Here is a 21,330-nt window from a genome sequence, read left to right as displayed (position 1 = left end):
TGAGCTGGGCCGGGCTGTCCGTCCGCAGAGCAGCTCCGCAGCCGCCCGCCACGGTGACGCTGCTGGGGCTGTTGCAAAGCAAATCCCTGCCTGGAGCTTGCTGGTGTGGCTTCACGGCTGCCTGCTTGGGATTGCCAGCAGGGCTCTGGCCGTGGAGCTTCATGCCCCAGCCTGCCTCACGGCCCGTGGGGTCCTTGCAGCAGCGGCAGGGTCGCTGTCGTGGGGGTTTGGGCTCTGGCCGGTCCCCACCGGGCACCCAAATGGAATCTGAAAGTGGCAGCCCCGTGGCCGGTGCTTCTGCTTCTGCGGTTTCCTTGCCTTCTCCAGCTCAGCAAAACTGGGCGATCCTGACATAATTTCCCCGGTATGATGCACCCCTTTCCTTTCCTTGAAACCCTGCGCCCGCCCAGCGGCCGGGGATAAAAGGAGGGCATCGCCACAGGGGCCGAGCATCGTGCAGAGGAGAGCCCTGCAGCCCCCGCAGCTCCAGCCCCGCTCGCAGAGCCCTCGGCCCCCGCAGCACCATGAAGGTCCCCGCAGCCGCCCTGGTCGCTCTCCTCCTCGTGGCCACCTGCTCCCCGTCCGAGGCCCACCTCGGTGAGTCCGGCGTCGCTGCGTCCTCCGCGGGGCTGGCTGTGCCGTCGCTCCACGGGAGCTGCCGGGGCAGCCGGAGAGCCCCATCCCCGTCAGCGGGGACCCTGGTGCCTGTGGGGAGGGCTGGGAGCAGGAGACCACCGCCAGTGCTGGGACTGAGGCGCGGGGCCAGGGCTCTCCTGGGGGGCCACCGCCAGGGAATACGACGCAAGGGGGGGACGGGAGATGGCAAATCCCTGGGGAACCCCAAGCGCCGGTGGGGCCAGAGCCTCTGCTGTAGCCTGGGGTCTCACCAGGGCTGTCTGTCTGTCTCTCCGCCCTCACAGACGGCGTCCCCACCGCCTGCTGCTTCAGCTACCAGCAACGTCCCGTCCCGCGCAGCCTCATCGCGTCCACCTACATCACCAGCAGCAGCTGCAGCCAGCCGGGGGTGATGTGAGTACCCACCGCTGCGGGGGGCCCGGGGTGCCACGGCCGGGGCAGTGCCCCGAGGGTGGCCTGGGAGGGGGACGGGGACACGGCCGGGGGCGGCCGGGGCGCTGCCGGCAGGACGCAGCGCAGGCACGGCGCTGCCCCGGCCCACCTCCCCAACGCGGGTTTTCTCCTGGCAGCCTGGTCACCAAGAAGAAGAAGGAGCTGTGCGCGGACCCCGCGGCGCCCTGGGTGCAGGCGCACCTGAAGCACTTCCAGACCCTCAAGAACTGACCCTTCCCCGCTGCCACCGCGATGCCCCCGCTGCCGCCCCCGGCGGGCTCGGCTTCCAGCCCCAGCCACGCCAGGGAGTACTTGAACTGCAGCCTTCTTCAGCGGGAAGAATTATTCTATTTAACTTATTTAAGTTAAACTAAATATTTTTTGCTACAAAAAGGGAAAAGACAAAAATAATTTATATGAAAAGAATAATTTAAAAGAAAACTAATTTAAACTGTATCAGTATGCCTGTCAAGGAAGAGGCCGGAGTTTTGATGCCTAAATAAAGTGTTTGTGCTAGCAACCCCTTTGGGTGTCTCTGAAGTCCTTGCTGGAGCCCCGACGTGGGAGAAGGGACCCACGGGGACCCCCCTGCCCTCCCCACGCCCCGCCTTTGCTGCTCCCCGCTGGGCAGGGCAGCCTCGGCCCCACAGCAGCTCCCGTGGTGCCTCCCCCTCCCCAGCCCGGGTTCAGCTCCGCTGCCACCCAGCACGTCCCCACGGGGTGACACCAGCATCACACCCGGGGCTGCCAGTGCCGGCTCCTATGTGGCAAACGGCCTGGCAGCACCCGCGCTGCCAACAGGAGGGTCGGGGCCACTGCGGAGGCTCTTGCCCTGCAGTGCTCAGGCACATCAGCAAGCCCACATGAGAAGTTGCCGCTTTTATTCGTGAGGATCTTCAGGCTTGTGGGACAGGGGCTGGGAGGGCAGCTGGGTGTCGGGGTGTCCTGCGAGGATCCTGGCCTCCTCTTCCTCAGCCAAAGTGCCAGGAGCCGCGGCCCTGTGCGAGGGTCCCTGCACCAGGGGAGCTGGACCCTGGGCCGGCTGCCATGGGGGTACTTCAAGGGGCAGGGAGATGATGAGCACAAGCCCCTGCCACGCTCCCTCCCTCCCTCCCCACATCACAGCCCTGCGCCTCTCCCCGGGTCCCAGGTGGCTGCGGTGGCCACGTGGCCCTGGGGACCCTGTCCCCCCGGCTGCACCCCTCACCGCTGCCCGTGTCGCTGCAGTCGCCGCACTCCCAGGACTCGGCATCTTCCCCCACGCCGGAGCAGAGCTGGTGGGTCCCGCGGGAGCCACAGGACGCGCAGAGCAGTAGTCTCCAGGGCCTGGGGGAGCAACGGGACCCCCTGCCACCAAAGGCCCCCGAGCTGTGGGCTGCCAGCCCCGGCGCTGTGCTGAGCCCACCTCCACCCCGCTCCCCCCCGGCAGCCGGGGCTGAGCTGCCGGCACGCACCTGCGCCATGCCGGGCTCGGCATCCCAGGGAACCTCCATCCCTGCCCAAAGGAGAAGACAAAGGCATCGTCTTCTCGCTGGGGCTGTGGGGACCGGGGTCACCGGCACTCACCCGTTCACCTCCTCCTGCTCCCGTCCCGCTGGGCACAGGCACTGGCTGGCATCGCAGGTGCTGTGCTGTCGGTAATGGTCCGCGAAGGCCCCGTCCTCCTCCCAGGCAGCATCCCTGCGGGAGCCGGGGAGCGCTCAGCCCCGGGGTGCGGGGGACACCCCGCCGGCACCCCGGGAGGCAGAAGGGGATGGGCCGGAGCATCGCCGAGGGGGAAGGAGGCAGGGGGAAGAGTACCGACCTGTCGGGGATTTTGATGCCCAGGCGAAACATCTCCTCCTGGAAGGACGCCATGTCCTGGCAGAGCGGGCAGCGGAAGTGGTGCAGGGCAGAGCACAGCGCCTGGCCCTGGGGCAGAGCTGGCATCAGCATCAGCGACGAGGAGGTCCCATCATTCGTGTCCCCCCCGGAGCTGGGCGACAGCGTGACGACAGGGGTGATCACGTCAGGGGCCGGGGGCGATGCCGCCTACCTGGATGCAGTGGCGGTGGAACCAGGCGCTGGCGCAGGTGGGACAGACCAGGGTGTTGTAGCAGGGCCGCTCCGCCACCACCTCCAGGCAGATGAGGCAGGGGGTCTGGTCCTGCTGCACCGCCCGCACGCGCTGCACCGGCCGGTGCTTCCAGCAGAAGGACCTGCGGGACGGAGGTGACAATTCAGCCCCAGCCCTCCTCGATCCCAGCCCTGCCTTGACCCCGGCCCCGCGGGGCGGCTGCACTCACTTGAACTCCCCGAAGAACTGGGAGACGCAGCCTCGCTCGCTCCCGCAGGGGAAGTGGAAGATTCGGGGGCAGCGCCGGCCCCGGCAGGTGACCGAGGCGCCCCGCAGCCGGCAGATGCAGCACCTCTGGGGACGGCACGGAGGTGGACGGCGTCAGCGCCGCATGTCCCTGGGGAGCCCAGTTCACCCTCACCCGGCACAGCCCCGCCACGTTTTGGTGGGCCGCCTGGCCGGTGAAACTGGGCCACTGATAAAGCCACCTCTCCTCTCCAAATCCCCAGTTTCGCCAGAAATGGGCCATTTTGGATCAAGGGCGTTGCTTGCAGCCAGCTGCCAGAGCATCCCTGGGGGGTTGCTGGCCTGTGCAGCGCTGGACACGGGGCATGGGGACCAGGGTGGGGACACGTGTCCCCAGCCTCACCTTCTGTGCCACCCGCTTCAGCTCCTGCTCGATGTCGGGGAAGAGGAAGCCATAGAAGCCCTCTTCATCAGCCCCTCTCTGGCTCAGCCCGCTGGCGTGGTACTGCAAGAGGGGAAAAGAGGGGGCGTGCCGGGGGCTGCTGGTGGTGCGGGGCTGGGGACCGGGGGCTGTCGTGGACCGGGGGGTGTCGAGCCCCGGGGACTCACCAGGCAGTTCTCATGGATGCAGAGCCCATCCTGACGGCACAGCTGCCCCACGACCTCGGGGTCACAGTCTGCTCGCTGGCACAGCCCGCACACTGCCGGGGGACAGCGGCAAAGTCACTCCCAGCACCGCGCTGGGTGCTGGTGGGGGTAACGCCGGGAGCGGGATGGGGGAGAGGCCAGAGCACCTTCCCACGGTTGTGGGGGGTCTCCGCTTGCAGAGCCGGCCACCGGCCAAAATCCCCTCTGGCAGGTGCCCGGGGGATGCTCTGCGCTCACCGTCCACCTTGGGGACCTGATGGTTCCTTTTGTGCGGGGGCGGCGCACAGGAGGGTTCTGCCTGCTCCTCCGGCAGCGCTGCAGGACGCTGGGCAGGGGGGGACTGCGGCTTCTTACAGCGCTCCGACCTCAGCTCCATCACCACAAGCGGCTGCGGTGGAGGAGATGGCTGGGCGTGCGGACGTCGGTGCGGTCGAAGACCATCCCGATCCTCCAGCGTCCGTGGCAAACGCAACACTGAGCTGGGGGCGGTTGCGCGGGGGGTATTTATCCAGCCACGGTGCTTGTGACACGGCACCGCACGCATGTAGGGTCACAAAGAGGGCCCCGCACGTGCGGAGCCGGGTCACAAACGTCCCCACGCCCAGTCATCTCCTTCCCTGCATCTGGGACCTGGGGAGAGGCGCAGGGCTGTGATGTGGGGAGGGAGGGAGCGTGGCAGGGGCTTGTTGTGCTCATCATCTCCCTGCCCCTGCAGCACCTGCCAACGCAGCCTGCCCAGACTCCAGCCCCCGGGCCAGAAGGGATTTTGGCCGGTGCCTGGCCGTGGAAGCAGAGGCCCCTGTGTCGTGGTTTAGCCCCAGCCGGGAACTAAGCACCACGCAGCCGCTCGCTCACTCTCCCCGGTGGGATGGGGGAGAGAATCGGAAGAGCAAAAGTAAGAAAACTCGAGGGTTGAGATAAAGACAGTTTAATAGGGAAAGCAAAAGCTGCGCACGCAAGCGAAGCAAAGCAAGGCATTCCTTCACTCCTTCCCATGGGCAGGCAGGGGTTCAGCCATCTCCAGGAAAGCAGGGCTCCATCACGCCTAACGGGGACTTGGGAAGACAAACGCCATCACTCCAAATGTCCCCCCTTCCTTCTTCTCCCCTAGCTTTATATACTGAGCATGACGCCATATGGTCTGGAATAGCCCTTTGGGCAGTTGGGGTCAGCTGTCCTGGCTGTGCCCCCTCCCAGCTTCTTCTGCACCCGGCAGAGCATGGGAAGCTGAAAAGTCCTTGACTGGTGCAGCAACAACTAAACCATCCCTGTGTTATCAACACTGCCCTCAGCACAAATCCAAAACACAGCCCCATACCAGCCACTATAAAGAAAATTAACTATCTCAGCTGAAACCAGGACACCCTGCACCGGCTGCAAGCAACGCCCCAAATCCCCCTTGATCCGAAAAGGCCCATTTCTGTGGAAACTGGGGATTTGGAGAGGAGAGGTGGCTTTATCAGTGGCCCGGTGTCACCGGCCAGGCAGCCCACCAAAACATGGCAAGGCTGTGCTGCGTGAAGACGAACTGAGCTCCCCAGGGGCATGCGGCGCTGACGCCGTCCACCTCCGTGCCGTCCCCAGAGGCGCTGCATCTGATGGCTGCGGGGCGCCTCGGTCACCTGCTGGAGCCGGCGCTGCCCCCGAATCTTCCGCATCCTTTGTGGGAGCGAGCGAGGCTGCGTCTCCAGTTCTGTGGGGAGTTCAAGTGAGTGCAGCCGCCCCGTGGGGCCGGGGCCAGCGCTGGGGCGGAGGAGGGCTGGGGCTGAATTGTCACCTCCGTCCCATGGTCCTTCTGCTGGAAGCACCAACCAGCGCCTCCACATGAAGCTGCATTCCCCATAAGCTCTACTTATTTGCATCCCATAATTATCTGTACGTTCTCAACTCGTTCCGTTACAGAGCTGGCTGTGTCCCCTCCCCTGCTGTCGCCCCCTCCACGCTACTGTACATCCCTCGATGGGTTTAATAAAACGCCCTGCTCTGACGTGCAGCTGGAGTGAGCCGATGTAAATCCTGCGGGAGAAACCATGGGTCACATCAGGGCTCGGCATCCCCGTGGGGACCCAGGAATAGTCCAGGAGCCCCTGGGAGGGCAAGGAAAGCCAAAGGGCCAAGGCTGATGCCCCCAGCCCCCCTGCAAGATGAAGCAGCCCCTGCCCGGGCCTGGGGTTTAAGGATGCCCTGGGCAGCTGCCCGCCCGCTGGGACGCAGATTGGGGCAGGGATAAAGGCAGGCACAGGCTGGCAACAGGAGAAAGGTTGGGGTTGGGTTTGGGGGCTTTTGGGGGGTGGTTTGGTTTTTTCCCAGATGGATCAAGGGGTTAAAGAGGGGCGGCTGCAGGAGGAGAGGTGCTTGGAGCTTTAGCACGGTCCTTCAGCCCCGGCCAGACCCCGGAGATGGGCACCCGTGCGGGGGACCCTGCTTGTGCCAGGGGGCTCCAGGTCCCCGGCAATCACCTCGTCTCATGGGGAAAATCCTCCCGCAGACCCTAGAGCCCATCCACCCACCGCAGCGGCAACGCGGATGGCAAACGAAGGAAATCGGACCGTACCAGGCCTGTCACCCACGTCAATAAGGACAAGAAGAAATTGCAAAGGCAGATGCTTTCGGGCAGGTTTCTGGCGAGCGCAGGGAGGCTGGAACAGCCTTCATCCGCCTGGTTCCCATCAGGGCTCCGGCACGGAGACTGGGACCTAACTCTGTATCCCTGCTGGGTGACACCAGTGGAGCAGGCTGAGAAGTGGTATTTGTGGCACAGCTGGGGATAAGCTGGGATTTGACTCCCGGCAGTGGTTTTCTGCCAGCAACAGCGGCAGCGGCTGGGGGTGTCCATGCCAGGGCACCTGAGCTGGGCCGGGCTGTCCGTCCGCAGAGCAGCTCCACAGCCGCCCGCCACGGTGACGCTGCTGGGGCTGTTGCAAAGCAAATCCCTGCCTGGAGCTTGCTGGTGTGGCTTCACGGCTGCCTGCTTGGGATTGCCAGCAGGGCTCTGGCCGTGGAGCTTCGTGCCCCAGCCTGCCTCACGGCCCGTGGGGTCCTTGCAGCAGCGGCAGGGTCGCTGTCGTGGGGGTTTGGGCTCTGGCCGGTCCCCACCGGGCACCCAAACGGAATCTGAAAGTGGCAGCCCCGTGGCCGGTGCTTCTGCTTCTGCGGTTTCCTTGCCTTCTCCAGCTCAGCAAAACTGGGCGATCCTGACATAATTTCCCCGGTATGATGCACCCCTTTCCTTTCCTTGAAACCCTGCGCCCGCCCAGCGGCCGGGGATAAAAGGAGGGCATCGCCACAGGGGCCGAGCATCGTGCAGAGGAGAGCCCTGCAGCCCCCGCAGCTCCAGCCCCGCTCGCAGAGCCCTCGGCCCCCGCAGCACCATGAAGGTCCCCGCAGCCGCCCTGGTCGCTCTCCTCCTCGTGGCCACCTGCTCCCCGTCCGAGGCCCACCTCGGTGAGTCCGGCGTCGCTGCGTCCTCCGCGGGGCTGGCTGTGCCGTCGCTCCACGGGAGCTGCCGGGGCAGCCGGAGAGCCCCATCCCCGTCAGCGGGGACCCTGGTGCCTGTGGGGAGGGCTGGGAGCAGGAGACCACCGCCAGTGCTGGGACTGAGGCGCGGGGCCAGGGCTCTCCTGGGGGGCCACCGCCAGGGAATACGACGCAAGGGGGGGACGGGAGATGGCAAATCCCTGGGGAACCCCAAGCGCCGGTGGGGCCAGAGCCTCTGCTGTAGCCTGGGGTCTCACCAGGGCTGTCTGTCTGTCTCTCCGCCCTCACAGACGGCGTCCCCACCGCCTGCTGCTTCAGCTACCAGCAACGTCCCGTCCCGCGCAGCCTCATCGCGTCCACCTACATCACCAGCAGCAGCTGCAGCCAGCCGGGGGTGATGTGAGTACCCACCGCTGCGGGGGGCCCGGGGTGCCACGGCCGGGGCAGTGCCCCGAGGGTGGCCTGGGAGGGGGACGGGGACACGGCCGGGGGCGGCCGGGGCGCTGCCGGCAGGACGCAGCGCAGGCACGGCGCTGCCCCGGCCCACCTCCCCAACGCGGGTTTTCTCCTGGCAGCCTGGTCACCAAGAAGAAGAAGGAGCTGTGCGCGGACCCCGCGGCGCCCTGGGTGCAGGCGCACCTGAAGCACTTCCAGACCCTCAAGAACTGACCCTTCCCCGCTGCCACCGCGATGCCCCCGCTGCCGCCCCCGGCGGGCTCGGCTTCCAGCCCCAGCCACGCCAGGGAGTACTTGAACTGCAGCCTTCTTCAGCGGGAAGAATTATTCTATTTAACTTATTTAAGTTAAACTAAATATTTTGCTACAAAAAGGGAAAAGACAAAAATAATTTATATGAAAAGAATAATTTAAAAGAAAACTAATTTAAACTGTATCAGTATGCCTGTCAAGGAAGAGGCCGGAGTTTTGATGCCTAAATAAAGTGTTTGTGCTAGCAACCCCTTTGGGTGTCTCTGAAGTCCTTGCTGGAGCCCCGACGTGGGAGAAGGGACCCACGGGGACCCCCCTGCCCTCCCCACGCCCCGCCTTTGCTGCTCCCCGCTGGGCAGGGCAGCCTCGGCCCCACAGCAGCTCCCGTGGTGCCTCCCCCTCCCCAGCCCGGGTTCAGCTCCGCTGCCACCCAGCACGTCCCCACGGGGTGACACCAGCATCACACCCGGGGCTGCCAGTGCCGGCTCCTATGTGGCAAACGGCCTGGCAGCACCCGCGCTGCCAACAGGAGGGTCGGGGCCACTGCGGAGGCTCTTGCCCTGCAGTGCTCAGGCACATCAGCAAGCCCACATGAGAAGTTGCCGCTTTTATTCGTGAGGATCTTCAGGCTTGTGGGACAGGGGCTGGGAGGGCAGCTGGGTGTCGGGGTGTCCTGCGAGGATCCTGGCCTCCTCTTCCTCAGCCAAAGTGCCAGGAGCCGCGGCCCTGTGCGAGGGTCCCTGCACCAGGGGAGCTGGACCCTGGGCCGGCTGCCACGGGGGTACTTCAAGGGGCAGGGAGATGATGAGCACAAGCCCCTGCCACGCTCCCTCCCTCCCTCCCTCCCCACATCACAGCCCTGCGCCTCTCCCCGGGTCCCAGGTGGCTGCGGTGGCCACGTGGCCCTGGGGACCCTGCCCCCCCGGCTGCACCCCTCACCGCTGCCCGTGTCGCTGCAGTCGCCGCACTCCCAGGACTCGGCATCTTCCCCCACGCCGGAGCAGAGCTGGTGGGTCCCGCGGGAGCCACAGGACGCGCAGAGCAGTAGTCTCCAGGGCCTGGGGGAGCAACGGGACCCCCTGCCACCAAAGGCCCCCGAGCTGTGGGCTGCCAGCCCCGGCGCTGTGCTGAGCCCACCTCCACCCCGCTCCCCCCCGGCAGCCGGGGCTGAGCTGCCGGCACGCACCTTGTGCCAGTCGCCGATGCCAGCAGCTCCGGTGCCGGCACGATTCGTAGCGCAGCCGTGTACGGGGGTACGGGGGGGTACTATCGCGGTGTACGGGGGTCCTGGGCCAGGGAAAGCTCGGGGGAGCGGGGAGCCCCGCCGGGAGCCCGCGGCCCGCGCGGCAGCGGCTGAGGAGAGGTGGGCGGGGCCCGGAGCAACGGCGGGAGCTGTAACCGCGAGCGCTTCCCTCAGCCACCGGCGAGTACTGAACTGCAGCCTTCTTCAACGGGAAAGTTTATTCTATTTAACTTATTTAAGTTAAACTAAATATTTTTTGCTAAGAAAAGGGAAAATACAGAAATAATTTAAGCTAGATCAAAATAACCATGCCAGGCACAAGTATAAATTGGGAGAGGAGTGGCTGGAGAGCAGCCCTGCAGAAAGGGGTCTGGGGGTGCTGGTCGACAGCAGGCTCCAGGCGAGTCAGCAGAGTGCCCTGGCAGCCGAGAGGGCAAACCGCATCCTGGGGTGCTGGTTTTTTAGTGAGGATCTGCAGGTTTCTGGGACAGGGGCTGAGAGGGCAGTTGGGTGTTGGGGTGTCCTGCGAGGATCCTGGCCTCCTCTTCCGCAGCCAGTCTTTCATTATTTTCCCACATTCCACCCCCTCGCTCAAGGCACCCCTTCCGCTGGGGCTGGCAAAGCTGGAGGTGTCCGTTTGGGCCTGCGGTGTGTAGGGCAAGGTAATTTACAGAGGCATGCAATAAACACATCTAGAAAAAAGGAATAAACATATCCCTACAATAATGCTTTGAATCTGGTGTCCCACTCATCCTGTCAGGGAATTAAACCACTCAGCCAGCCAGGCACCACCAGTAGATTGTTTCATTTGATGCATTAAGTCCTGGAGGTGTTGAACGTTGTCCTCTACGCTGGCTGATTCATCAGTTATGTTGAAGCAACACATGCCTTAAAAATCAAAGCAGTGTTTATGGTGTCGAGGAAGGAGAGAGTCCACCGCCAATCAATTTTGTAATGTTCCTTGGCATACAGCCGTTACCTACTCAGAAAAAATAACAATGAGAAACATTAATATCAAAAGCACTTAGTGTAGTATAATTCTGTAATACAGCTACTGGGGTTAGCATGCCAATGAAACACCTTGTCAAAAGATCTGCAGCTGTTAATCCTCTCTCAATACAGAAGGCAGATGAGTTAGTTACAGTAGAGGCCAACCAGATCCAAGTATTTACATGTGCTTGTAGCACAAGACTACAAAGCATGATGAGCCAACCTGTGATAAGGGAGGAAAACGGGAGTGCTGTCTCCTTCCAGTAGTACATACGCTGTTGCTCCAACACCTTCAGCTAATATGACTCTGGGTTTCATAACCTGATGTGGGGTAATTGCCCACACAGATTGAAGAGCTATGGCTTGCACTTTATCAGATTGAAGTTCGATTCAATGTTGGGTTCATGATACCAATAACACCGTTCCAATGCTATCTCCTCTAGATAAGGCACAGGTATTTGTCCAAGATACCTGAAATACTAGAACTTGAGAATCTGATATCAACAGAGGATGTAAAATAAGAGAAGTTGGAGTACAGAACCATACGGCATTCTCAGGTTATTATATGAATCTTCACATCGAGACTAATAGGTCGCGGTCACACCACACAATCTGTTGGTGTAAACAATTCCATATCCCCTGTAGTTAATATTTTGGGAGGGGTACTATCCGGAAGAATTTCAATCCTCACCATGTTTTGTACTGGAGGTGTTGTAATACAATCATAGGGTGTTTGATTATGAATATTCCAGCTGTTTAACAAAAACCGTGCTTTACTAGGATGTGAACTCCAATGTTGTAAAGTTTTAGTACTGGTTAGCTGTTTTAATTGTTCCTTCAACATCCCATTCATTCTTTCAATCAAGCCATTAGATTGGGGATGGTAGGTGATGTGGCAATCTATCCCTAGCCCTTGAGCCCAACCTTGTACATTATGTTCACTAAAGTGTGTTCCTTGGTCACGTTATTTGGTGAGGAGGTCTGTATTGATGAATGAGTTGTTCTAATGCTTCAGTTTTGCTATGTTGATTAGCATATTTGGTGGGTTTAGCAAAAAACAGTCCTGACACTGTGTCCAAAGCAGTGAATACATATTGCCACCCCCTTGACGGGGGCAGGAGGCCAATGTAATCGACCTGCCAGGTATTGAAGGCCCACTGACCCCGTTTGATCTTTCCCCATGGCCTATATAATGCCAATGTAATCGACCTGCCAGGTATTGAAGGCCCACTGACCCCGTTTGATCTTTCCCCATGGCCTATATAATGCCCTTAAGTGTAGCTGTGTACAAATAGTACAATTATGTGCACATGCTTCATAAATATGTAATGGCAAAGGGGTTTGATCGTGAGCAATGTCTCATGCCTGTGCAGTATGAGCTGATCAATGTCCACAAGCTATATGCGCATTTATAGCTTGAGCATGTACTTCGGCTGAGGTTATATTATCTACTTCCCTAGTATTTTGTGACTCAAGTGAATCATCTTTTTGATGAGCTGAGACATGCCTTACTTTTAAAGGATACCTTCGTACATATTGCCAAATTTGTTGCCATATATCTACCCCCCATACAGGGTATTTTTGTACATGCCAATCCTCTTGGGCCCAGTCATTTTCCACAATCCCCACAAGACTCTATCATCTAGAATTGTTACTGCTAATTCAAAAGGATATCTTTGCCTAGGAGTGTATAATTGCACTTGCTCAATCAAAGCATTTTTGCAGGCATCAAAGGCTTCTTGTTGTTGCTTAGTCTGCTGCCAAACAACCTTCCTCCTAGTTAATTTCTGCAGAGGGTGCATTAATACTGCCAGATGTGGGATAAAAGTTCTCCAATACCCTGAAAGTCCCAAGAAGGTCTGTAGCTGTTTTACTGTGGTTGGTACAGGAAATCGCTGGACTGTTTGCTGTACCTTATTTGGTATTTCTCTAATCTGTCCGTGCCAAACTATTCCTAAAAATTGTATGGTAGTACTAGGTCCCTGTATTTTCTTTGGATTAATTGCCCAGCCTCAGTCCTATAAATGTGCTTTCAGCGATTCGGCAGCTACTTCAGTTTCTTCTTGTGACTCTGCCATAATCAATAGATCATCAATATATTGGTGAAGAGTAACGGTACCTGACCATAGTGCTACACCAGCTGCTATCATTTAGTGGCAAATAGAGGGACTGTGTTTGTATCCCTGTGGCAATACTTGGAAAGTATATTGCTTTTGTTGTCAGGTGAAGGCAAACTGGTCTTGGCTTCCTGAAGCAATAGCTCTCGAAAAGAAAGCATTAGCAAGATCTATCATCACCTTCCAGGGCTGTAAATTTTTGCTAATTTTTTTCTATAAGAGTAACCATGTCTGGTACCGTAACTGCGAGCCGGGGGGGTGACTTCATTCAGTTCTCTATAATCTACAGTCATTCTCCAAGTGCCGTCTGGTTTTTGAACAGGCCAAATAGGATTATTAAAAGCAGTAATGGTTTCCTTAACGATTCCCACTTGTTGAAGTGCCTGAATGGTTTGAGTAATTTCCTCCTTCCCCACCCGGAACACAATATTGTTTTACAGTTACCACCTTGGCAGGCATGGGCAGCACAACAGGATCCCACTTCGGGAATCCATGCAAGATGGTTATAAATCGAATAGTAAATCCCGCTTGTGAAGTCCTGAAGCAGAAGCAAACATTTAAAGTTTCAACTGTTCATCCTGCCAACACATCAATACCCAAGACATATTCTTTAACTGGGGCAATGAACACCGTCATGGTGAATGGAGTGGCATTTCCTATTGTTGGATTTCCCCCCAATCCACAAATTTGTGAGATGGCTTCTTTATTATTAATATTACTATGTAATACAGTAACCTCAGCTCCAGTATCCACCAGAGCTAACACATGTAAAATCCCCCCACACCGCCACTTCATAGTTAAAGGAACATAAGGGCATTGGTCCCCCTCACGGTACAAGGCTACAGTGGAGACAATTTTAGGGGACCTGCCAAACCTTCATTTCCATTATTTTGGCATATGCCAGGTACTGCCTTGCCTTGAGGTGGCAGGCGGGGCTGGGGGCAGTCGGCTTTTTTGCATAAGCGCTAGCTTTTGCAATCGGCGAAACATTTCTGATGTTGGGATCCCATCTGTTTCTGATCGTGGGATACCGGCTTGTACAAGATCATTCCACATTTGTTTCCTCATCGCCCATGGTGCTACTCCTTTCCGTTTTGCCGGCTTTCCTTTATTCATCACCTGCACAGATGGTCCCGAAGTTATAGCCCCAATTTCCCTCAAGGTATTTGCTAGGGCGCCTACATTACCCATAGCATTTGTGACTGCTGCTATAATCAAGAGTTTTAGTGAGGCAGACGCTCCTCTCAAAAGCTGCATTTTGATACTTCTTGCTACTGCTACCCTGTCCAGATTGAATCCTGTAACCGACGCATGAGCCATCCCCATCTGCCGCACCAAATTAATACCTTCTTCCACCAACACCAATTTCTGAGGGACAACACTAATTCAACAGGTTCAGCATATGCTGTTAAAACTGCTGCGCACAACCATTGATACAGCGTAGGTGCAATAACATCTTGCTCATCAGGACCTCTGATATTTTGCAACTGAGCGTATCCTCATTGTATCTGATCACCACTGGCTATAGAGCTTAATAAAACTTTTTCACCCATTAATAAATGAATAGATGCAGCTCCACTATCCCAAGCTCGCAAAATCCATGCCAATATGCCTTCCCCACTCTTTTGCTGATAGATCTCTAAGAATTCCCTTAACTCTTTTGGGGTGTAAGTATGTGTGATCTGCACTCCCTTGTCCGCTTGTTCCTGCTGCCCTCTCATTTTTGTGAGGGGTTGTGCTTCCGTCACCTCCTGCCTTTTAAATCCGACTCAAATTCAAACGCAACCTCAGAGTCCAAGGATTCACTCCAGATATTTCCATCCCATTCCTCGGGATCCCATGAAGCTTTTGTGGTGAGAGTACGAACTTGGGAAATTGAAACCTTACTTTTTCCATATCTGTCCCTTCATTTATTAGCAATACGTGCTACCAATCGCTCTACAGTACCTTGCAGCCCATTGCACTGCTCTGCTTGAGTAGTAATCACTTCTTGCACAATCGCCTTTGCATCTTGTAAAGTCCTGACTTCCCTTTCCAACTGTCTTTTTACTCCATAGTGCAACAACTTCACAGTCAAGAGCTCTAAGACTGGTAAATAATAACCATCCCAATCCCCCCCTCTAACTTGTGAGAAGCCTCCGATGCTGCTTTCCATGGCAACCCACACATAGCTGTTTCAATTGCCTGGGGGTTAACCACCGGCCCATCATCTATTTCAGGCCATGCTTCCAGCAGAGCCAATGTAGCCAGGAAAGTGGCCACAGGGGTCCAGCGCTCAGTAGTGGGCCGTCCTGGAATACAGGGAGTCACCATCATGGCCTCCCCAGTCCCCAACTTTTTTGCCGGCCATGGCATAGCTGTTCCTGGATCCTGCCGACTACGGCAAATGTGTGAGCCGGCACAGGCAGGATGCAGGAACAACCACAAACCACAGATGAAATTCAAAGAGTTAATTTATTTTCGTTACCTCGCCAGTTGGGGGATCCCTGAAGCAGCACCCGGGCAGAGGCACACAAAGAGGGCCGTAGGCACCATGGAGCTCGGTCCATGCTAGAGGATCGCCGAAACTGCTGGTTTTGCCTATTTATCAGGGACTCGCGCAGGCGTAGTTTACCATTGTGCTTTGATATTTCCCGTAGCAGGGCAGGAATATCAAGCATGTTCAATAGGATGCCTCTAAGTCTACCACGGGCCTGTGTTACCCAAACACAGATGTTCTACTTGTCCAAGACACAAGGCTAAACAACAAGTAGTACGATATATGTGTTTTTCTACACCCCAGCTGCTGGTCTTGAGCATATTTATAATCCTCCTCACCAATCCTTCGTTATTTTCCAACAGTGTCCTTTGAGGATCCTGGCCTATTCTTCCTCAGCTGAACTGCCAGGACCCGGGCTGCTGTGCGAGGGTCCCTGCGCCGGGGGGTCTGGAGTCTGGTGCCTGCACAGCAGGACCGCACCAGTGTGTGCGGGCGGTGCAGCAGGACCAGACCCCCTGCCTCATCTGCCTGGAGGTGGTGGCGGAGAGGCCCTGCTACAACACCCTGGTCTGTCCCACCTGCGCCAGCGCCTGGTTCCACCGCCGCTGCATCCAGGTAGGCGGCATCGCCCCCGGCCCCTGACGTGATCACCCCTGTCGTCACGCTGTCGCCCAGCTCCGGGGGGGACACGAATGATGGGACCTCCTCGTCGCTGATGCTGATGCCAGCTCTGCCCCAGGGCCAGGCGCTGTGCTCTGCCCTGCACCACTTCCGCTGCCCGCTCTGCCAGGACATGGCGTCCTTCCAGGAGGAGATGTTTCGCCTGGGCATCAAAATCCCCGACAGGTCGGTACTCTTCTCCCTGCCTCCTTCCCCCTCGGCGATGCTCCGGCCCATCCCCTTCTGCCTCCCGGGGTGCCGGCGGGGTGTCCCCCGCACCCCGGGGCTGAGCGCTCCCCGGCTCCCGCAGGGATGCTGCCTGGGAGGAGGACGGGGCCTTCGCGGACCATTACCGACAGCACAGCACCTGCGATGCCAGCCAGTGCCTGTGCCCAGCGGGACGGGAGCAGGAGGAGGTGAACGGGTGAGTGCCGGTGGCCCCGGTCCCCACAGCCCCAGCGAGAAGACGATGCCTTTGTCTTCTCCTTTGGGCAGGGATGGAGGTTCCCTGGGATGCCGAGCCCGGCATGGCGCAGGTGCGTGCCGGCAGCTCAGCCCCGGCTGCTGGGGGGGAGCGGGGTGGAGGTGGGCTCAGCACAGCGCCGGGGCTGGCAGCCCACAGCTCGGGGGCCTTTGGTGGCAGGGGGTCCCGCTGCTCCCCCAGGCCCTGGAGACTACTGCTCTGCGCGTCCTGTGGCTCCCGCGGGACCCACCAGCTCTGCTCCGGCGTGGGGGAAGATGCCGAGTCCTGGGAGTGCGGCGACTGCAGCGACACGGGCAGCGGTGAGGGGTGCGGCCGGGGGGACAGGGTCCCCAGGGCCACGTGGCCACCGCAGCCACCTGGGACCCGGGGAGAGGCGCAGGGCTGTGATGTGGGGAGGGAGGGAGGGAGGGAGCGTGGCAGGGGCTTGTGCTCATCATCTCCCTGCCCCTTGAAGTACCCCCGTGGCAGCCGGCCCAGGGTCCAGCTCCCCTGGTGCAGGGACCCTCGCACAGGGCCGCGGCTCCTGGCACTTTGGCTGAGGAAGAGGAGGCCAGGATCCTCGCAGGACACCCCGACACCCAGCTGCCCTCCCAGCCCCTGTCCCACAAGCCTGAAGATCCTCACGAATAAAAGCGGCAACTTCTCATGTGGGCTTGCTGATGTGCCTGAGCACTGCAGGGCAAGAGCCTCCGCAGTGGCCCCGACCCTCCTGTTGGCAGCGCGGGTGCTGCCAGGCCGTTTGCCACATAGGAGCCGGCACTGGCAGCCCCGGGTGTGATGCTGGTGTCACCCCGTGGGGACGTGCTGGGTGGCAGCGGAGCTGAACCCGGGCTGGGGAGGGGGAGGCACCACGGGAGCTGCTGTGGGGCCGAGGCTGCCCTGCCCAGCGGGGAGCAGCAAAGGCGGGGCGTGGGGAGGGCAGGGGGGTCCCCGTGGGTCCCTTCTCCCACGTCGGGGCTCCAGCAAGGACTTCAGAGACACCCAAAGGGGTTGCTAGCACAAACACTTTATTTAGGCATCAAAACTCCGGCCTCTTCCTTGACAGGCATACTGATACAGTTTAAATTAGTTTTCTTTTAAATTATTCTTTTCATATAAATTATTTTTGTCTTTTCCCTTTTTGTAGCAAAAAATATTTAGCTTAACTTAAATAAGTTAAATAGAATAATTCTTCCCGCTGAAGAAGGCTGCAGTTCAAGTACTCCCTGGCGTGGCTGGGGCTGGAAGCCGAGCCCGCCGGGGGCGGCAGCGGGGGCATCGCGGTGGCAGCGGGGAAGGGTCAGTTCTTGAGGGTCTGGAAGTGCTTCAGGTGCGCCTGCACCCAGGGCGCCGCGGGGTCCGCGCACAGCTCCTTCTTCTTCTTGGTGACCAGGCTGCCAGGAGAAAACCCGCGTTGGGGAGGTGGGCCGGGGCAGCGCCGTGCCTGCGCTGCGTCCTGCCGGCAGCGCCCCGGCCGCCCCGGCCGTGTCCCCGTCCCCTCCCAGGCCACCCTCGGGGCACTGCCCCGGCCGTGGCACCCGGGCCCCCGCAGCGGTGGGTACTCACATCACCCCCGGCTGGCTGCAGCTGCTGCTGGTGATGTAGGTGGACGCGATGAGGCTGCGCGGGACGGGACGTTGCTGGTAGCTGAAGCAGCAGGCGGTGGGGACGCCGTCTGTGAGGGCGGAGAGACAGACAGACAGCCCTGGTGAGACCCCAGGCTACAGCAGAGGCTCTGGCCCCACCGGCGCCTGGGGTTCCCCACGGATTTGCCATCTCCCGTCCCCCTTGCGTCGTATTCCCTGGCGGTGGCCCCCCAGGAGAGCCCTGGCCCCGCGCCTCAGTCCCAGCACTGGCGGTGGTCTCCTGCTCCCAGCCCTCCCCACAGGCACCAGGGTCCCCGCTGACGGGGATGGGGCTCTCCGGCTGCCCCGGCAGCTCCCGTGGAGCGACGGCACAGCCAGCCCCGCGGAGGACGCAGCGACGCCGGACTCACCGAGGTGGGCCTCGGACGGGGAGCAGGTGGCCACGAGGAGGAGAGCGACCAGGGCGGCTGCGGGGACCTTCATGGTGCTGCGGGGCCGAGGGCTCTGGGAGCGGGGCTGGAGCTGCGGGGGCTGCAGGGCTCTCCTCTGCACGATGCTCGGCCCCTGTGGCGATGCCCTCCTTTATCCCCCGGCCGCTGGGCGGGCGCAGGGTTTCAAGGAAAGGAAAGGGGTGCATCATACCGGGGAAATTATGTCAGGATCGCCCAGTTTTGCTGAGCTGGAGAAGGCAAGGAAACCGCAGAAGCAGAAGCACCGGCCACGGGGCTGCCACTTTCAGATTCCATTTGGGTGCCCGGTGGGGACCGGCCAGAGCCCAAACCCCCACGACAGCGACCCTGCCGCTGCTGCAAGGACCCCACGGGCCGTGAGGCAGGCTGGGGCACGAAGCTCCACGGCCAGAGCCCTGCTGGCAATCCCAAGCAGGCAGCCGTGAAGCCACACCAGCAAGCTCCAGGCAGGGATTTGCTTTGCAACAGCCCCAGCAGCGTCACCGTGGCGGGCGGCTGTGGAGCTGCTCTGCGGACGGACAGCCCGGCCCAGCTCAGGTGCCCTGGCATGGACCCCCCCAGCCGCTGCCGCTGTTGCTGGCAGAAAACCACTGCTGGGAGTCAAATCCCAGCTTATCTGAGCCCTGATGTGACCCCTGTTTTCTCCTGCCATGTTTACATTCTCTCACTCCAACTGCACGTCAGCACGAGATGTTTTATTAAACCCGTCAAGAGATATACAGTAGTGTGAAGGTGGTGAAGGCAGGGGAGGGGACGGAGCCAGCTCCATAACTTAACGAGATGAGAACATACAGATACAGGATGCAAATAAATAAAGCTTATATGGAAGGCAGCTTCATGTGGAGTTGCTGGTTGACGCCTTCTGCCGCAGGTACTGCTGGAACCAGGCCTCCTCTGGGTCCACACAGAACTTCGTCCCCTTCAGCAGCTCCACACTGTGGGGGGAGAGAGGGGCTGTGTTAGCTGGGGGGTGCAGGATCTGGCCGTGCCCTGGGCCTTCCCTGCCAGCCTGGGGATGCCTGCAGCATCCTGCTCCCCACATCCCCCGAAAGTGCTGACTTTTAGCAATCTCTGAAAGCTCAGCTTCCTTCCCATTTTTCTGTCTGGCAGCTGAAACAGGATTTTGGGGCTTTATGGGATAAAGCAGTGAGGAGAGAGGTGCATGTGAAGAGCCAGGGCAGGACACCCCCACCCACGGCACCCTTTGGGGATGGATTGCTTTGGAGGATCCCCGAAGGCAGAAGAACCAGTAAGGAAGGTGGGCAAGCGAGGCTGAGGAGTGGGCTGCCAGGGAGGAAGGCTTGGTGGGGGCTGGGGGTACTCACCGCACGGCCTTGTGGGAGCATTGGGAAGGTGTATTCTGGTAGCTCCTGATGAGGAAGGCAGGGATCTTCTGCTGGATGAACATGTCCTTGTAGCAGCATGTACCATAGGAGCTGCGGACTGAGAGGAGGCGAGAAGGGTTGGTGGTCTCCCATGCCTGGCCCTGGGGACTCTCCTGCTCCCTCCCACTACGAGGGGTCCCTTCTTGCATCCCCGGTGGTTCTGCTTTGCCCCAGGGTAGGAGCCCCCCGTTTCCCTGCCGCAGGGGGTTATTGCTGAGCTCCCCAGCTGGGGTGCCAGGGCTGAAGCCATCCCCAAGCCTATTTTTACTCATTTTGAACAAGACCAGGACAGCCCCATGCTCAGGCAGCTGGCAATGCCCCTCAGGCCCCTAAACCCATGGCAGAAGCAGGAGTTGAAGCTCTCGTCCCCCTCCCTAACCCCCCAAAACACTGTCAGTGGAGGATCCGGGGACAGCATCGGGGCAGCCGTAGGGAAAGGCTCGGCATCAGTACTTACAGGAGACGCCTTGGCTTCCAGTCCAGAGAGCCACCAGCAGCAGGGTGAGCAGGACCAAGGAGAAGACCTTCATGTCCAACCCAGGGCTTGGTCAGCACCAGCAGCTCTTGCAGACTCGGGGCCACCGAGAGCTACCTGCCTCTCCTGCCTGCACCTCAGCATAATATACCCCCCGGCCAGGCTTTCCATGACAACTCTGGACTCTCCCCGGGGAAAGAACTGCCTGGAGAGATAGGTAAAGAGCAACCAGTGAATGGAAATTCCTTCTCCTGGCCCCTCCAGCCTCTGCAGTACCGGAGGGCTGCTGGAAAGTGTGGTGAGCAGGCGACAGCTCTGCACCGCTGGTGATGCGCTGCGGCTGGCAGTCTATTTTAGGTTTGGTTGTTGCTGCTGGCAAACCACACAGGATGATGCTCGCGCTTACCAAAGCCCCAAGCAAGTTTATTTTCAAAAACCACCCATTGTCAGCTTGGCTGTGCTGCCTCTCTTGCAATTTTGCACGGGGGTGAGTGGCTCGACAGTGGCCAGGCTCACCTCAGCCCATCCTGAGACCCATCGCTGGGTGCCCATCATGGTGACCGTGTCCATCATGGTGCCTGTCACAGTGGTGGTGCCCATCACATCTCCTCGTGGCATCCCAGGAGCATGGGCTGTCAGTGGGGCCCGACCAGGCATCCCCAAGGGGCAGCTCTGATTGAATTTGGGCCAGGGGTATCCACTCATTAGGATGGCTGACGAGGAGCATGGGAAGCCCCCTCCTCAAGGGCTGTGCCGGCTTCTTCCCCTCTCACTGGTGGCTTCCCCAAAGCCTGCATGGACATGGTTTGGCCCCATGCACACCCTGGACCCCCTTGCAGAGACATGGTTGGGGCTTCGGCTCTTCCCAGCTCCTCACTGACCCCAGCACTTACAGATGTGGTTTAACACCCGGGCAAGAAAGCCGGCAGCAGGATCTGCCTGCTCCCAAGACACTCGCACAGCCAGATGTTTGCATGCGTGAGATCACGTTTAATTCTGTTCAGTGTGTTGTACAAAAAATAAGTGTGGAGCTGCTCCCCCTTAACCCCTCTGCTGCTGCCAGGCCAGAGAGCGCAGCCTCACAGACATGCTGCTGCTGCCTGCAAGGAGTACAGGCAGCTGCCTGCCTGCAAAGCAGGGCTGAGAGCACGGGGGCTGGCAGCGGGTCTGGACCCCAGCGCCCTGCGGGGTCGGCACACCCCATCCTGGTGGGATGCCGGGGATAGCAAAGGCCTTCAGGGAGGTGGTGAGGGTCATCA

At 59.6% G+C, this 21,330-nt stretch overlaps 6 protein-coding genes across 6 annotated transcripts; 3 read left to right on the top strand and 3 right to left on the bottom strand.

Annotated features, from left to right (window-relative positions):
- Positions 1 to 462: 462 nt before the first annotated feature.
- LOC140660831 (C-C motif chemokine 3-like) lies at positions 463 to 1,572 on the top strand. Its single transcript, XM_072882087.1, has 3 exons — positions 463 to 597; positions 921 to 1,029; positions 1,206 to 1,572. The coding sequence occupies exons 1-3, from the start codon at positions 525 to 527 to the stop codon at positions 1,297 to 1,299; spliced, it is 276 nt and encodes a 91-aa protein (XP_072738188.1). The 5' UTR covers positions 463 to 524; the 3' UTR covers positions 1,300 to 1,572.
- Positions 1,573 to 1,948: 376 nt separating this feature from the next.
- LOC140661032 (PHD finger protein 7-like) lies at positions 1,949 to 4,394 on the bottom strand. Its single transcript, XM_072882613.1, has 9 exons — positions 4,256 to 4,394; positions 3,980 to 4,071; positions 3,774 to 3,875; positions 3,354 to 3,478; positions 3,104 to 3,266; positions 2,873 to 2,979; positions 2,635 to 2,748; positions 2,276 to 2,394; positions 1,949 to 2,124 (listed from the first exon to the last, which is right to left on the bottom strand). Exons 1-9 carry the CDS (start codon positions 4,392 to 4,394, stop codon positions 1,949 to 1,951), a joined length of 1,137 nt encoding a protein of 378 aa, XP_072738714.1.
- A 2,933-nt stretch (positions 4,395 to 7,327) lies between these two features.
- LOC140660817 (C-C motif chemokine 3-like) lies at positions 7,328 to 8,435 on the top strand. Its single transcript, XM_072882047.1, has 3 exons — positions 7,328 to 7,462; positions 7,786 to 7,894; positions 8,071 to 8,435. The coding sequence occupies exons 1-3, from the start codon at positions 7,390 to 7,392 to the stop codon at positions 8,162 to 8,164; spliced, it is 276 nt and encodes a 91-aa protein (XP_072738148.1). The 5' UTR covers positions 7,328 to 7,389; the 3' UTR covers positions 8,165 to 8,435.
- A 4,740-nt stretch (positions 8,436 to 13,175) lies between these two features.
- LOC140661031 (PHD finger protein 7-like) lies at positions 13,176 to 16,806 on the top strand. Its single transcript, XM_072882612.1, has 6 exons — positions 13,176 to 13,242; positions 15,502 to 15,647; positions 15,772 to 15,878; positions 16,003 to 16,116; positions 16,357 to 16,475; positions 16,631 to 16,806. Exons 1-6 carry the CDS (start codon positions 13,176 to 13,178, stop codon positions 16,804 to 16,806), a joined length of 729 nt encoding a protein of 242 aa, XP_072738713.1.
- A 491-nt stretch (positions 16,807 to 17,297) lies between these two features.
- On the bottom strand, positions 17,298 to 18,227 carry LOC140660860 (C-C motif chemokine 3-like). Its single transcript, XM_072882199.1, has 3 exons — positions 18,152 to 18,227; positions 17,722 to 17,830; positions 17,298 to 17,549 (listed from the first exon to the last, which is right to left on the bottom strand). The coding sequence occupies exons 1-3, from the start codon at positions 18,222 to 18,224 to the stop codon at positions 17,456 to 17,458; spliced, it is 276 nt and encodes a 91-aa protein (XP_072738300.1). The 5' UTR covers positions 18,225 to 18,227; the 3' UTR covers positions 17,298 to 17,455.
- An 819-nt stretch (positions 18,228 to 19,046) lies between these two features.
- LOC140661055 (eotaxin-like) lies at positions 19,047 to 20,126 on the bottom strand. The gene is made up of 3 exons (XM_072882644.1): positions 20,054 to 20,126; positions 19,537 to 19,654; positions 19,047 to 19,146 (listed from the first exon to the last, which is right to left on the bottom strand). Exons 1-3 carry the CDS (start codon positions 20,124 to 20,126, stop codon positions 19,047 to 19,049), a joined length of 291 nt encoding a protein of 96 aa, XP_072738745.1.
- Between the last annotated feature and the right edge of the window lie 1,204 nt (positions 20,127 to 21,330).

This window comes from Ciconia boyciana, chromosome 17, assembly GCF_034638445.1.
Source record: "Ciconia boyciana chromosome 17, ASM3463844v1, whole genome shotgun sequence".
Lineage (NCBI taxonomy): Eukaryota > Metazoa > Chordata > Aves > Ciconiiformes > Ciconiidae > Ciconia > Ciconia boyciana.
This window is presented reverse-complemented; position numbering and strand designations above follow the sequence as displayed.